The sequence below is a fragment of the Oryx dammah genome, unplaced genomic scaffold (assembly GCF_014754425.2).
Source record: "Oryx dammah isolate SB20612 unplaced genomic scaffold, SCBI_Odam_1.1 HiC_scaffold_26, whole genome shotgun sequence".
In the NCBI taxonomy this organism is placed as follows: domain Eukaryota; kingdom Metazoa; phylum Chordata; class Mammalia; order Artiodactyla; family Bovidae; genus Oryx; species Oryx dammah.
The window spans coordinates 88,715,731-88,729,940 of record NW_024070210.1 but is presented as its reverse complement, the minus strand read 5'-3'; the positions used below and the strand labels follow the sequence as shown (position 1 = coordinate 88,729,940).

The 14,210-nt window shown below is 44.6% G+C and overlaps 1 protein-coding gene across 1 annotated transcript; it reads right to left on the bottom strand.

Annotated features, from left to right (window-relative positions):
* Positions 1 to 232: 232 nt before the first annotated feature.
* PDCD7 (programmed cell death 7) lies at positions 233 to 11,125 on the bottom strand. Its single transcript, XM_040225852.1, has 5 exons — positions 10,238 to 11,125; positions 8,188 to 8,326; positions 3,278 to 3,514; positions 2,927 to 3,014; positions 233 to 1,291 (listed from the first exon to the last, which is right to left on the bottom strand). The coding sequence occupies exons 1-5, from the start codon at positions 11,108 to 11,110 to the stop codon at positions 1,168 to 1,170; spliced, it is 1,461 nt and encodes a 486-aa protein (XP_040081786.1). The 5' UTR covers positions 11,111 to 11,125; the 3' UTR covers positions 233 to 1,167.
* Positions 11,126 to 14,210: the final 3,085 nt, after the last annotated feature.

The window sequence follows — 14,210 nt, the reverse complement described above, 5'->3', positions numbered from 1 at the left end:
AAAGTCTAGTGCTTGAGGTTTGCCTTCCTGGAGCAAATGCCCAGTAACTAAATGTGAACTTTATAGTGTGTGTGTTTCAGCAGTGAGAAAGAGTGTGCAGTGATTTGGGAGGCAACAAATTGAGGGCAAAGGCTCAAACTAAAAAAATAAAAATAATATTTATTTAGCTTTTTGGAAATAACACAATAAATGACAAAAAAGGAAAACCAAACAAAAAAACCTGACAATGTTATATGATTGATTATCTCCAGGCACAACAGCATTTATTAATGAATATAAAAAATAAATTTTATTATTTCAATCCACTTCCCCCCTGCCCCCCGCTTCAACTACGTGTATATTTTTGGAAGCTTGACTTCCTAAGAAAATTCCACAATTTCCACTCTACTGGCTCCCACAGGGTGACTGAGTGAAGTTGATCAGGGTGGCAATCCCATAAGGAAATTAATTTTTATCGCTGGGGATTCTGAACAACCAGACCTTTAGGAACTTAAGAAGCAGATGCTTTCATTAGGATCCTTCTAACATGGGGGACATGCAGCCAGCATCCATTAAAACACAATCCAGTTTGGATACAAGCACTCTGCAGGCTTTCCAAGTTCTCCACATACTAGCAGTGAGGCCACCAGTTTTTCTGGCAGCCTAGCCTCTCCAGCTGCACCAAAAGTAGAATTCACAAAACTGAAGATAAAGCCTTCCTTACTTTTCTTCCTGGAAGTTAGGAGGTCTTTGGGTAAGAAAGGTAAGGAGATTTTGCGTCAAGCTTACCTTAACAAGCAGTACTGGGGGAAGGACTGCTAATCTACCCAGAGCACACCTGTGTCAAGGATATGCGTGTATAGTGTACTTACCTATTACCACGCAAGAAAGGTACGAGTAAACCTGCAAGTTACTCTGGACGAAGCCCCTCAAAACAGAGGCAAATTCGGTGAACCAAGGCCAGTGCCTGTCATGATAACCTCAGTCCACCTGGGTCTTTTCTTGAAGAATCATTTTAATCTCCCGATTCAAGAGGCACCTCTGGATGAGACAGAGGATGGAAGGAAAATGTACCTTCTCGGCAGGGCAATGCCACATGGAGTTTGGTCTATTGCACAAGATCGCAGCATCACTGATACTTAGAGTTGAAAAGAGCCTTGGCTGGATGACACTCCTGTGACATCTTTACTAATGCAGCTTAACAGCAGTTGCCCAGATGTCGTTGCTGGGGAGCGGGGGAAGGACCCATCCTTGAGGAATGGAACTGCCTTTGGGATGATCAGATGGCACCAGGTACTGATCCCAATCATGCCTTAATAAGAACATTGTAGAACAACTGTTTATTTCTGTTTTATTTCAAGCAAGATGCTAGCAAGATACTAAGTGTTCTATTTCAGGACTCTGCTCTCAAATGACTTACATGAATCTACTAAAGAACTTAATTTCTAGAAATTATGCAAAAGACTACTTCTTAATGTACATACAAATGGGGGGAAAAAACTCCAAAGAACTTGTATTTTATGGATAACCAAATAATGAATATAGCGTCAATCGTCGATTCTGTATTTGCAAATTTGCCTACTCACTAAAATTTCTGTGTAACCTCCCAAATCGTGACTCGTGGTGTTTCCACGGTTACCTGCTGACACGCACAGCGCAGTGAAAAGCCTGAGTCACCAACGGGCATGCTGTCAACTGCAGCGGGACACAGTGACACTCTGCCTTCTTGTCTTCAGCTCCCCTAGTCTATTTAGTGCAACACTCTTCACATTTTTGTGCCTTTTATTGGCATTTTGTTGTTTAAAATTGCTCCCAAGTATAGTGCTGGAGTGCTAAAGCTAGCATGAGAAGCCGCGATGTGCCTTATGGAGAATATATGCATGTTAGATAAGCTACCTTCAGGCATGAGTTATATGTTAATGAGTTCAATGTTAATGGATCAGAAATATTAAATAAGGTGTCTTTTAAAAAAGAAAGAAAATTTATATACTGATTGGTTGATGAAATGTTATGGCCAGAGGCTCACAGGAATCTAATTCTATTTTTCCTTTAGGAGCATGAGTTCAACATTTCAGCATTTGCAGCTTTATAGAATACAGCTCCTATGAATAACGAGAATCAACTGTAATATATTTAAAGGCTAAAACTTGTATATTAGCCAGAAATACACTTTTCCCAGAACACTGCTGAACAGCATTGTTGGACCTTTGGAAGGATCCTCAAAGATCACTTGATTTGGCAGTTTTTCAAACTGGGTTTTGAAGACCCTTAGAGCCAAGGAGATGCTTTGGGGAGTCTAGAAAGAACAAGGCGCTTCCAGTCACTAACAGATTTAAGCTGCCTGTGGAACCCATCCATCCATTCATTCTGTTATACAAACTGAGTTCTCAAAAGACTGCATCTGGGAGGGTACTGCTGTTCACATTTGAAGGCCACAGTCTAAGCCTCCATTTGCATCTTGCAGGTAAGGAAAGCGAGGCTCAGAGCTAAAACCTTTACCCAGCTCATTAGTAACTGCAGATTAAGGTGAGACTCCTTGTTCCTAGCTCTCCTGGCTTTGAACTCACAAGTCAGTCTGGGTCTTAAACAGTCTCCACAAGTAAGTAAGTACACAGGAAGGGTTTCTTTTCCTTGGCCTGTTTAGCCACAGAAGAAAATTAGGAAAAGGAAGTCAATGTTTTAAGTCAACATAACAGCTATGGCATGGGATAACACAGAGGGCAAGTCACAACCTGAGTTTCAGTGTCTTCACCTGTTAAAATAGGGACATGTACTTCTCAAGAGTTGATGAGGACTAAACAAGATGTAAGTGGCATCCTTCAAACTTGGAAACATTACATAAATTCATAAGAACTAAAAAAAAAAAGATACAGTAATAGACCCCAATAACATAAGCACTGCCTGTTGCTGCCTAAAGGAAAGAAGACGTGGACGAAGCCCCTCTCACCTTATCTGGATGAGTGCTGGCAGGGAGTGCTCAGCTTGGAGGTAATACTGCCGGAAAGGCTGCAAGAGATGGGCGAGTGGGAACTCATCTGAAAAAGAAAAGGCACCATGCCATGTCATGCTTAGCGTGCAGAGCGTATTTCTCAAGGCAAACTGACTTAGTCTATGATTATACAATAGGATCAAATGTGTCTCACCTTCAGCCCTGATTTCCAGGATATAGTTTAGAATTCAAATCCTAAAGGTGTCACTTGTCGTCTACCACCTCTTAGCTTAGGTGGAGATCATCCATGAACAAAAGAGCTGTCAATCTAGTATTTTTCTTTTCTCTACTGGCTACAGAGAAACTTACCTGGATCCCCAAATAACTTGGACTCGATTTCATGCTTCTGAAGTAAAAATTTCTCTTTTTCTTTCCTCTGTTTCTTTTCTAATTCTCTTTTCCTCTCTTCCTCTTGTTCTCCTTCTAACATAACTTGGAGGGCTCTCTCTTCAGCTTCATAGAGTTCAGAGCGCTTTTTAATGAGTTTTCTCAGTCGCTGAAGGTGATGCTCAAAAGTCTCATCTGCTGAGGCTGGAGGACAGACCCCTGGGCAACGAGATCCAAAAGCTGTTTAGATACAACATCTTCTCATCCCCAAACCCATGTTCTAAGGAGCAGACTCAAAGTCCTACTTCCAGTATGAGTTGGTTAGAGTTTACAAATTCCAACCAACCTTCAAGGCTCAATTTGACCTTTCTGAGTCTTCAATTAATTTGACCCTACCCTGAGTTTCACTAACTCCTCTTTCTGTATCACACCACTTAACCTCTGATTTTGTTTATTTCTAATGTTTTTCACCCTTCAGCTGGACAGTTCCTTTATTAAAGGGAGGAACTTTTATTTCTTCACTGTAAAAACAGCACAGACACCTAGACCCAGTTAATAAATAATTCTCCCTCTGATTGAGTCTGAACTTCTGAGAGTGCACACTTGAGCAGTGAGAAAGAAATACACTTAGCCAACTGCAATAACCTCACAGGCTGCTAATGAGCACAGCACGGCCAACTATTTCATTTGCCCAGTTTTAGCACTGAAAATCCAGTGTCCTGGGGATGGCTGGTCACCCTGATTTGCAGGTCTGATTCTTTTCTCCCTCAACTACTGCAACTAAATGGCTGTGGAATTCACTCTATCTTCATCTCCAAGGCTAATGGTTCTTCAGATCATTTTGTTAGGATTTCTTTGCTTGAAGAAGTTTTCATCCACTCACTCCCACCTATGGAAACTCTACAACTCAAATCCATCTTCTACTAAGTTGATAATTATTTACCAAATACACACAAAATTCTTATGTACTGAGAAATTTAAACTGTCATTTTGTTGCTCTGTAATGAGTTTATGGTTTTGTTTCATTTCTTGACCTAGATCAAGGATTGACAAACTTTTTCTATAAAGGGCCAGACACTGAATATTTTAGGCTTGTGGATCATACAATCTCTGCTACAAAAGCTAAAATCTGCCAGTACAGCAAAAGCATACAGCTAATCCATCAGCCCCAAAGTACCTCCAGACCCATGAGAAGGTGAGGCCTGCTCCCATCTCAGTTTGCTGGGCCATACCACCCACACTCACATTCCTCAGCCTTTCATGGATCACTTCTCACTACCCCAACACATTCCCTCTGAAATGGCGCTTCCCACCAACCCTCTTCCAGACCCCCTGCACTGACATGATCTGGGTTAGATGAGATCTTTCCACTGTCTACCATTACTTCTCTGGTTCAGGCAGCTCCCAGATACCAATGCCTTCTCCCTTATTCCCCTTTATTTCCCTTGAGGCTACCCATGCCTGAGAGCCTCGCCCACTCTTCGGACCTTGGCATAATTAGAAAAAAGATTCCACCCCTGAAGTCTTAAATCCAATTATTCTCTTCTCTGGCTTTCTACCTGAGACTCCATTAGTTTCACTAAAACCTCCAATCTGGGAATTCCTTGGTGGTCCAGGGGTTAAGACTCTATACTTCCATTGCAGGGGACATGGGTTTAATCCCTGGTTGGGGAACTAAGATCCTGCATGCCATGCAGTACAGCCAAAAAAAATTAAAAACAGACAAAACAAAACAAAACCCAAACAAACAAAAACACCCCTCCAGTCTATCAGATTTCTCCACAATGTGTGGTCACCCACAAAGCAGAACGCCAAGAGCCCTGTGCTCTGTGCTCACCTGCCAAACACACTCCCCTGACTGTGTAACCTGGTGCCAGCGTGCATGCTCGTCAGCTCTGCCCACAACAGCACCTCTCTGCAGCCAGATTCCCATGCATCTCTGGTTGGCTCTCATTCGTTCCTCACAGCAAGTACTTCAAACCTGCAACTGCTCTCCTAAAGCCTTCCTTCTCTAAGCAACCCATCTAGCATTTTCCCTAGACAAAAAGAGGCCATCAGGCAGGAAATTCCTTAACATTTTTTCCCCCTGACTTTGCTCATTTGCCTTACTACCCATCCTTGTCCTCTTCATTTTCATTCCAGTGGAAAATGGCTCCTTCTCCACTGATGTGAATGCCTCCATCCGGGATCTGAATCTCCCTACATCCTATAGGACCTCAAGCCATCAACTATCCCTCCTGCTTCCCTTCACAGGCAAACTTTTAGTGAGCTGGACTCACTGTTTGCTTTCCTGATTTCCTATTTCCTCTTTGATCTTGTCTAGTCTGTCTTCTACTCATACCACCCCACTGAAATGCACCCCACAGAGGTCACTAATGATCTGTTAGGGATGGTCCTTAATCTTCATATTACTTGATGGTGATGGCAATAATAGTAGGAAGAAACATTTAAACATTTGCCAGGATAGTTTTAAACACTTTATGTATGTTTACTAATTTAATCATTGCAACACCCCAAGGATGGGTACTATCACTATTTCCTTCGTACAGGTGAGGAAAAATCAAGGCACAGAGAAGTTCAAGTAACCTACCCATTATTACACAATCTCTTTCAGCATTTGCAACTTTCCAGAAGAAAGTAGGGAGTCTACATGGGCGCTTGCCAAGTCGCTTCAGCTGTGTCTGACTCTCTGCGACCTTATGGACTGTAGCCCACCAGGCTCCTCTGTCCAAAGGATTTTCCAGGAAAGGATACTGGAGTGAATTGCCATGCCCTCCTCCAGAGAGTCTTCCTGACCCAGGGATCGAACCTGTGTCTCTCACACCTCCTGCACTGGCAGGCAGATTCTTTACTACTAGTACCACGTGGGGAGCCCCAGGAGGTCTACACTTTCCTCCTATCTCTCTTGATCTCTTTTGTAGTCTCCTCCTTACCCAGCTTGATTTTGACATTTCCTAGGATTTTGTGGTTTTGACCCTCATCTCATACCACACAATTTCCTTAAGGTCACTCCAATTTATGGCTACATGCTGATAAACTCTTATCCAGAATGCCCCAAGGGCACCTCAAACTCAACAGGTCCTAAACCAAACTCATCAGCCCTGAGCCTGTGCCTGCTCCTGTTTTCCTGGTCAATTAGAATGGTACCATCATTCATTTAAGAGATGAAGCTAGAACCTGAAAGTCATTTTTTCCTTCAGCTCCCACATGAGCTCCCCAAGTTATTTACTTACATGTATACACATACTTCACACACACTACTCACATCTCTTAAATCCATATACTTTCCTCCAACTCACCATCTGACCCTTATTTCACACTCCCATATTATCCATGCCCAGACAACAGTAGCATATCAGTCTCTCTTTTCTCCTCCCTCCTAGAAGCCCCAAACCTTCCTCTACTTTGCCAACACTAATCTTTGTCATTTCACTCTCTGCTAAAAGTCTTTCAGTGGTTCCACTCAGATTTAAGCATAGGTGAGATATCTAGTCCTAGTCCATAAGACTCTTTGCAACTTGTCCCTGCTTACATAACCAGCTTCCTTTTCTCAGTAGGTAATTGGAGAAGCACATGCCTTAAAGAGAGAAGTTAGAAAGTTGCACTTCTTTCAAAGTATCCAACAAAACCAGTTACTAGACACTAACTTGTTTTATACTCAAGGCAATTAATTCCAAAGAGTCTGCTTATTTTAGATCATCTGCTAAGTCACTTCAGTCTTATCTGACTCTGTGCGACCCCACAGACGGCAGCCCATCAGGCTCCCCCGTCCCTGGGATTCTCCAGGCAAGAACCCTGGAGTGGGTTATTTTAGATCATAATTTCTCCTAAAATTTCTCCCTTCTTTTGGAAAGTGAGGAAGGCTAATAGTGAGAAATTATGCTGGTGAATTCACTTGATGAAAATATATTGAACATACCTCATGGAAGACATGAAGTAGGGGAATATTAAATAGTAGCCCTCAGGTTTTGCATTTTTGTCAGGAAAAGAAAGAGGCAGACATGGTAGATGCAAACTCCACTCTGACTCGAACGGGGTCATCTTATTCTGAGACCTGAATCTGAATCAGCCAGTGAATCTTTTGCTACTGTGGTACTTGCTAATTTGTGCACTCTCAAATATCCCTGGTGAATGACAATGGCCTACTAAATAAGGCAGCATGTTGTCCCAGCCAGGTGCAAATGAAAAGGAACAGCAGGTCACCTCAGCCCAGATCAGGGAAGGATGGATGGTGCTGCGTCTGTATTTACTTCTGAAGGATAGTGAGAGCTTAAATGAGAAAGATGGAACTGAGGGCCCTCCAGACAAGCAGACTGGCAAGAGGCAAGATCCAGGCAGGCAAACGGAAAGCAAATTGGGGAACTTCTAGAAAACCAGTGCTCCCTCTAGAGTCCAGAGGAGACTATTGAGGTTTTCTATGTCCACAAGGGACTTGCAGGTGAGTCAGGGACACCCATGCAATCTGCAGGGCACTCCCTGCCCTGTCTAACCGTTCACACGTTTTCAAATCAGGTTTGAAATGTATTTGAAGGAGCATGGTAAGTTTTTGACACCTTTTGAAGCACCAAGTAAAGACAGAGTAGCTTTCACCTTGGTATATGGGCAAACTTGACCAGCCATGCCAACCTCACTCAGAAAAGTGGGGCCAGGAATACCTGGGGTGGGAATGATGAGTCAAGAGGAACATACGGCAGTGAGTTTCCACATCCTTTTCAATTTTGGATACCCAGGGCTAAACATCTGAGGCTTCCTGCTTCAAAAGTTCTGAGGTACTGTTGATAAGCTTAGGTTACCCTAGTGGGTGAAAATAATGAAGTATCACGTATCAAACACTTTAGGGGGAGGGGGGGTGCCAGGGTAAAGAAAAAGAAGAAACGCAAAGTCATGCTTACCTTTCCTTGCCGCAGCCTCTTTCCTAAGCTTCCTCAGTTTCTCCAAGGCCCGGAGAATATCCACCATTCTTTTGGTGTCTGCTTGTTTTTTCCTCACTTCAGATAAGACACCATCAGCAGCAGCTTTAAGTTCCTGCTCCTGAAGGAGAAAGAGAAAGAGAAGCCATGAGACCTAGTAGGGAACCTAAAGAGGAACAATCTTACAACAGAGAAAAGCTGCCTGGGCTTGAGATCTCAGAGGATCGGGCGGTCCCAGGGTTAAGAAAGACTCCACTGGACCAACATCCCAGTTTCCTGGGCCGAGCACAACTCCCCTCTACACTGCTCCAGCCCAGGGATTATCTTCTCTGCAGCGTCCACGTGGGCCCTTGTCTTTGTTTCTTCCTCAGAGTTTCTCAAGCGTGGTTCAAGGAACATCTGCATCCAACTTACCTTGTCAAGCTGGGGCTCAGTTGTTAAAAATGCAGGCTCCTAGATGCAAAGATTCAGACTAGCAGGGAGGATAAGGAATGGAGTTGGAAAGGCCCAGACTCCACAGGGTTCTCAGTGACACCTAAGCACAGCCTGTGCCCCACTGCTCTAAAGTCTTTGATAGGACAGCCTTTCCAATATTTGAAAACCCACCCTTACACTTCTTAAATTGGTTCACATGTAGACTAAATAACCCTGGTTCCTCAAGTCACTACTCACAGGACTCCCTCTCTAGTACCCTTGCAGTGGGTGGTAAGGAGGATCCTATTGACTAAAGCTCTCTTTCCCATCTGTCAAATGAACACTATAATTTCACCATTACAGATACACCATGCTGTATCACTCTTTTGTTCCTGGAACTGTACATGTTGCTTTCACTTAGCTTAAACATTTCCTACAAGACTCAGCTGATAGGTCACTGGATCATCTGGGACGCCTTCCTTGATACTTTCCCCCAACCTCCAGCTGAAATCCTAACACACACCATGCTATACAGACACAATCCCCCGTAGTCCTCTAAGCCCTCAAGGATAAGCTCTATGTCCTATTCATCTCTATCTCCAGCACTGAGTAGTGGGCCGGCCCCAGTAGGTCCTCATTAAATGTCTGTTGAACTGGCTCAAATTCCCTTAGATTAAGGCATTGCCTCTCCTTTAAAGCACTGATATGTTCCTGGAGGTGTGAAGACAAAGCTTGCCATCAATACACTTCACAGGGGAGGTGGATCAGACTCAGGGCTGTGGCAGATAGGAGGTAGGAAATACTAGCTGGTTGTGGAGAGCAGAGGGAAAGGGGAAGTCCCTTGAGGAACTCAAAAGTAGCGAGGATGCCTTAATTATAATATCTGACCAATTTCCAGTTTTACCCTTGCCCTCTACTTAAGAACTTGAGGTCACGAGGCTTTGGAGAAACCGCCCCCTAAACCAGTTGTGTGACTGTTGGCAAGTTAATCTCTGTATGCCTCAATTACCTAATCTGCAAAATTAGGGTAATACTGCCTACCTCAGGGTTGTTACAAGATCTGGCATTTGCAAGAAAGGACTGTAGGCAGCATAGTGTTTAGTATATAGTAAGTGCTCAAAAATACCATTGTTGAACTTGAGAATACAGTTGAACTTGTAAACAAAGGAATCTGGGGAAATCATCACTATTGGCCCATCGCCAATCAGGGTATATATGTTCCTGGAGAAACGGCCCAAAGTTCTTTTTATTTTGTATTCTTAAAATCACCTAGAGTAATACAAGACGCAAGGCCTAGACGCTTGCTCGTCTTGAATGTTACTAAGTGGACAGAAGGATGGAGCAAGAAACAAATCTGTCATCCCCGTAAGATCATTGCGTAATCCTATACTTGGTATTCATGAGACTTTGCAGCGCACCTAGAGCATTCGTATTGTGTACACTATACACCATTAACACGCAACCAAAATGGAGATATGTGGTAGGAAAGGCAAACTATCCTTTTATTTCATGGATGAGGAAAAAGAAGCTTAAAGCTGGGAAATGACAGTGCAAAGCCTCACGCCCCTTCAGGTGTCAAACACCACTATCCCGGCCCCCGCGAGCCGCTTCTTCTTACCCGCTTCTTCTCCTCCACCTCCTGCACGCACTGGACCCTCCAGCGGTCAATCTCCTGCTCGCGCTCTGCTGCCCGCGCGGCCTCTGCCTCCCGCTCGGCCTCGCGTTCCCGGACCCTCTCGCGAAGCCGCAGCCGGCGGCGCCGGACCCTCTCCAGCCTGCGCCGCGCCTCCCCCACGTAGGCGGCCTGGGTCAGCAGCTCCAGTCGCTCGGCCAGTTCGGCGCGCAGCGGCTGTGCCTGCGCGTGCAGCTGCGCCCAGGCCGCGCCGTCGGCCTCGGCCTCGTGCAGGGCCTGGCCCAAGTCGCGCAGCCGCCGCAACAGGCGCAGGGCCCCTCGCAACCGGGCGCGCACCTCACCCAGGCTGGGCCCGGCGGGCGCGCGCGGGGGCACCGAGCCGCCGGCCCGCCGCGGGATTCCAAACACCGCCTCTAGCCACTGCCGGTCGCGCAGGCGCTGCAGGGCCGCGTCCCCGAGCGCGTCGGACGGCGGCTGTGCCTCAGGCCAGCGCGGGCTCCAGGGCGGCCCCGGGCCTGGAGGCGGCGGCCGCGGGCGCTCACCGGCGTCGTTCCCTAGGAAGGGGCGGCACTGGGGCGGCGGCGGAGGCAGCGGCGGTGGCGGCACCGGGTAGAAGGAGCCGCCGCCGCCACCTCCACCGCCCCCGCGGGAGACTTCCACGGGGGCCCGGGGCTGCAGGGCCAGCGGAGGCTGGAGGAAGGGGGCGGAGGCCCCCGGAAAGGAGCCAGGCCGCTGGGGAAGAGGCGGCGGGAAGGCCGGGGAAGGTAGTGGCGGTGGCGGACAGCCGAAGGGAGCGGGAGGCGGCTGCGGGGGCGGCGGGCCGGGGCGACCCGGGGTGAAGAAAGGTGGCAGAGCCATGGCCACCGCAGGGGGGTTCTGAGAAGTGACAGGAATCTGAGTGGTTCCCGGAGAAAGTGTCTTCCGGGAGGAAGTGACGCATACCACGCGCGGCACCAGTGTGACGCTGCGGCCCAGGAGCCTCCGCGCGAGACTGGGCGTTTTCATTCAAGCCTTCAAAACCGCTGTCCTTACTGAGCATTCTGGGTGCGGAGTTAGCAGCTTTGCAGTGAGGTTAACAGATAACAGTTCCTCTCCTTGTAGAACTACCTATTTAATCAAGTAATCATTCAATCAAATGCAAAAGTGCGGCCGTGGATGTGGAGGAAAGAAGGCAAGAACTTATAGGGAATCTTGATTTAAAGAGGTTGGGGAAGGTCGTCCTAAGGATCTGAGACTTCATCTGAGGTCAGAAGGGTAATTATGAGTTAAATAGTGGAAATCGGAGAGAAAATTAGAGGAACGCACAGAACGAATGGGAACAGTGTTTACAAAAGCCCTCTCGTGGATTACAGGAGTAGGTCTGGTGTGGGAACCGAAAGAATGCCAGTGTTGATGGACCACAGAAAGCCTGAAGGAAACCTAGTGATCCTGGGAGGCGGACTAGATTATAGGATCCAGGATCTGATATTTTAAGAACAGTGGAAAACCACTGGAGGGTGTTAAGCAGGAGGGGCAGGGAAGCCCATATGAACTGTAGATTCGTATGTTGTAATATATAGTACAGCAAAATCCTGTGTACTCTTTACCCAGTTTCTTCCAGTGATAACATCTTGTAGAACTGTATTACAGTATCACAACCGGAATGCTGATATTGATGGTCAAGATACAGAACATTTCCATACTTCCAGGAGCCCTCATTTGCCCTTTTATAGCTACACCCACTTCTCTTGGCAACTAACTACTAATCCTCAATTTCTGTAACTTTTTTTTCCTTTTGAGAACGTTGTATAAATGGAATCATACAGTACATAACCTTTTTACTGTTTTCGCTTAGCATAATCCTTTAGAGATACATCCAAGTTCTTGTATCCATGTTCCTTTTTACTGCAATAAAGTTGTGCAAAGTAAAATGTTCTGGATAAAATGAAACCATACTTTGTGTAGTCAGTTACCTACTGAAGGATATTTGAGTTGTTTCCATTTGGAGACTACCACGAATAAAGCAACTATAAACATATCTATACACGTTTTTGTGTGAACACAAACTATCATATCTTGGGAATAAATGCCTAGGAGTGTAATTGCAGGGTCAAAAGCCAGTTACATGTTTTGTTTTTAAAGAAACTGCCACGTTGTTTTCCAGAGTAGCTGTACCATTTTACATTCCCACTAGCAATATATGAATCATCCAGTTTCTCTGCACTCTCATCAGCATTTTGTGTAGTTACTATTTTTTTATTTTAGACAACCTGATAGGTAGCTACTTCATTGTGGTTTTAATTTCCACTCCTTTAATGGCTAATTTGTGTCAAGTATCTTTTCATATGCTCATTTGCCATCTGTATACCCTCTTCATTGAAATGTCTGGTCATGTCTTTTGCCCATTTCCTAATTGGATTTTTTACTGTTGAAATTTGAGAATTCTTTATATATTCTAGATACTATTCCTTTATATGTGGCTTGCAAATATTTTTTCCCCAGTTTATAGCTTGTCCTTTCATCCTAACATGTTTGTTTTGTTTTTTCAGAGCAAATATTCTTAATTTTAATGAAGTCCAACTTACCCATTTTTCCGCTTAGGTTTTTGGAGTCAAGTCTAAGAACTCTTAGCCCTAGATCCTGAAAACTTCTCTCTTGTGCTTTTTCTAAAAGTTCTCTAGGTTTACATTTAAGTCTGTGATCCATTTGGGGTTGATTTTTGTGTCAGGTATCAAAACTTAGTTTGAGGCCCCTCACCCTACCTCTGCTCCAGTATCACATGATTAGAATTTCACAGTTGTAAAGTGATGGATGATCCCTTGGGTAAGACTCCAGCTCTATACCATGAGAAGAACCAATATGAACCTGACTTCACTTCCCAAGGGACCTCTAATATTTCTCAGAAACTTTGTAATGTAACATTCTACATATTTACTTGTATCTTATGTATTCAGTAATATGTAATATTGTACATAATATTTGAAGTCTTCACTTTTCATCTTAAAATTTATTAGATAAAGTATGGATATACCTTTATATTTTCTAGATGGATGTTGTTGTTCAGTTGCTAAGCCGTGTCTGACTGCAATCCCACAGAGTGTAGCAGGCCAGGCTCCTCTTTCCTCCACTTCCAGAGTTAGCTCAAATTCATGCCTTTGAGTCTGTGATGCTAACTAACTCATCCTTTGCCACCAATGGTAACTCCGTTGTCAATACCATTTATTGAATCTTCTTTTTCTAATTTGAAATATCATCTTTTTCAACACTAAATAAGTGTTAGTCACTCAGTCGTGCCCGACTCTTTGCGACCCCATGGACTGCAGCCCATCAGGCTCCTCTGTCCATGAGATTTTCCAGGCAAGGATACTGAAGCGGGTTGCCATTTCCTTCTCCAGGGGATCTTCCCAACTAGGGATCGAACCCGGGTCTCCTGCACTGCAGGCAGATTCCTTACCAACTGAGCTACAAGGGAAGCCCTTTCAACACGAAATCCCCATATATATTTAGGACTTATTTCTGTACTTTTACCTTCTTTTCCATTGGTCTCTCAGTTCGTGCACTGGTAGACTTAGATATTTAAAGGTTTATAATATTTTTAAAATAGAAGGTGCAATCCCTCCTCATTCTTCTTTCATTTGTTGGTTAGGTCAAGAGGCTTCAGAATCAGTCTGCCTGGGGTTCATCTTGGCTGTTACTTAGTAGTTGTGTGACCTTGGTAAAGCTATCTAACTACTCTGGGCTCAAGTTTCTTCATCTAGAAGGGCTGATAAGAGTAGTACATCACAGGGTTGTTGCATTAAACGCACAGAGTGACACAGAGTAAGTACTATGTGCATTATCATTTTACTTGTTTACCATTCTTGCTTATTTTTCCATATGAACTTTAGAATCCATTTGCCTAATTGCATTTAAAACCTTATTGGCATTTTATTGGAATATTAAATTTGTAAATTAGCATAGAGATGACAGACACCCTTTT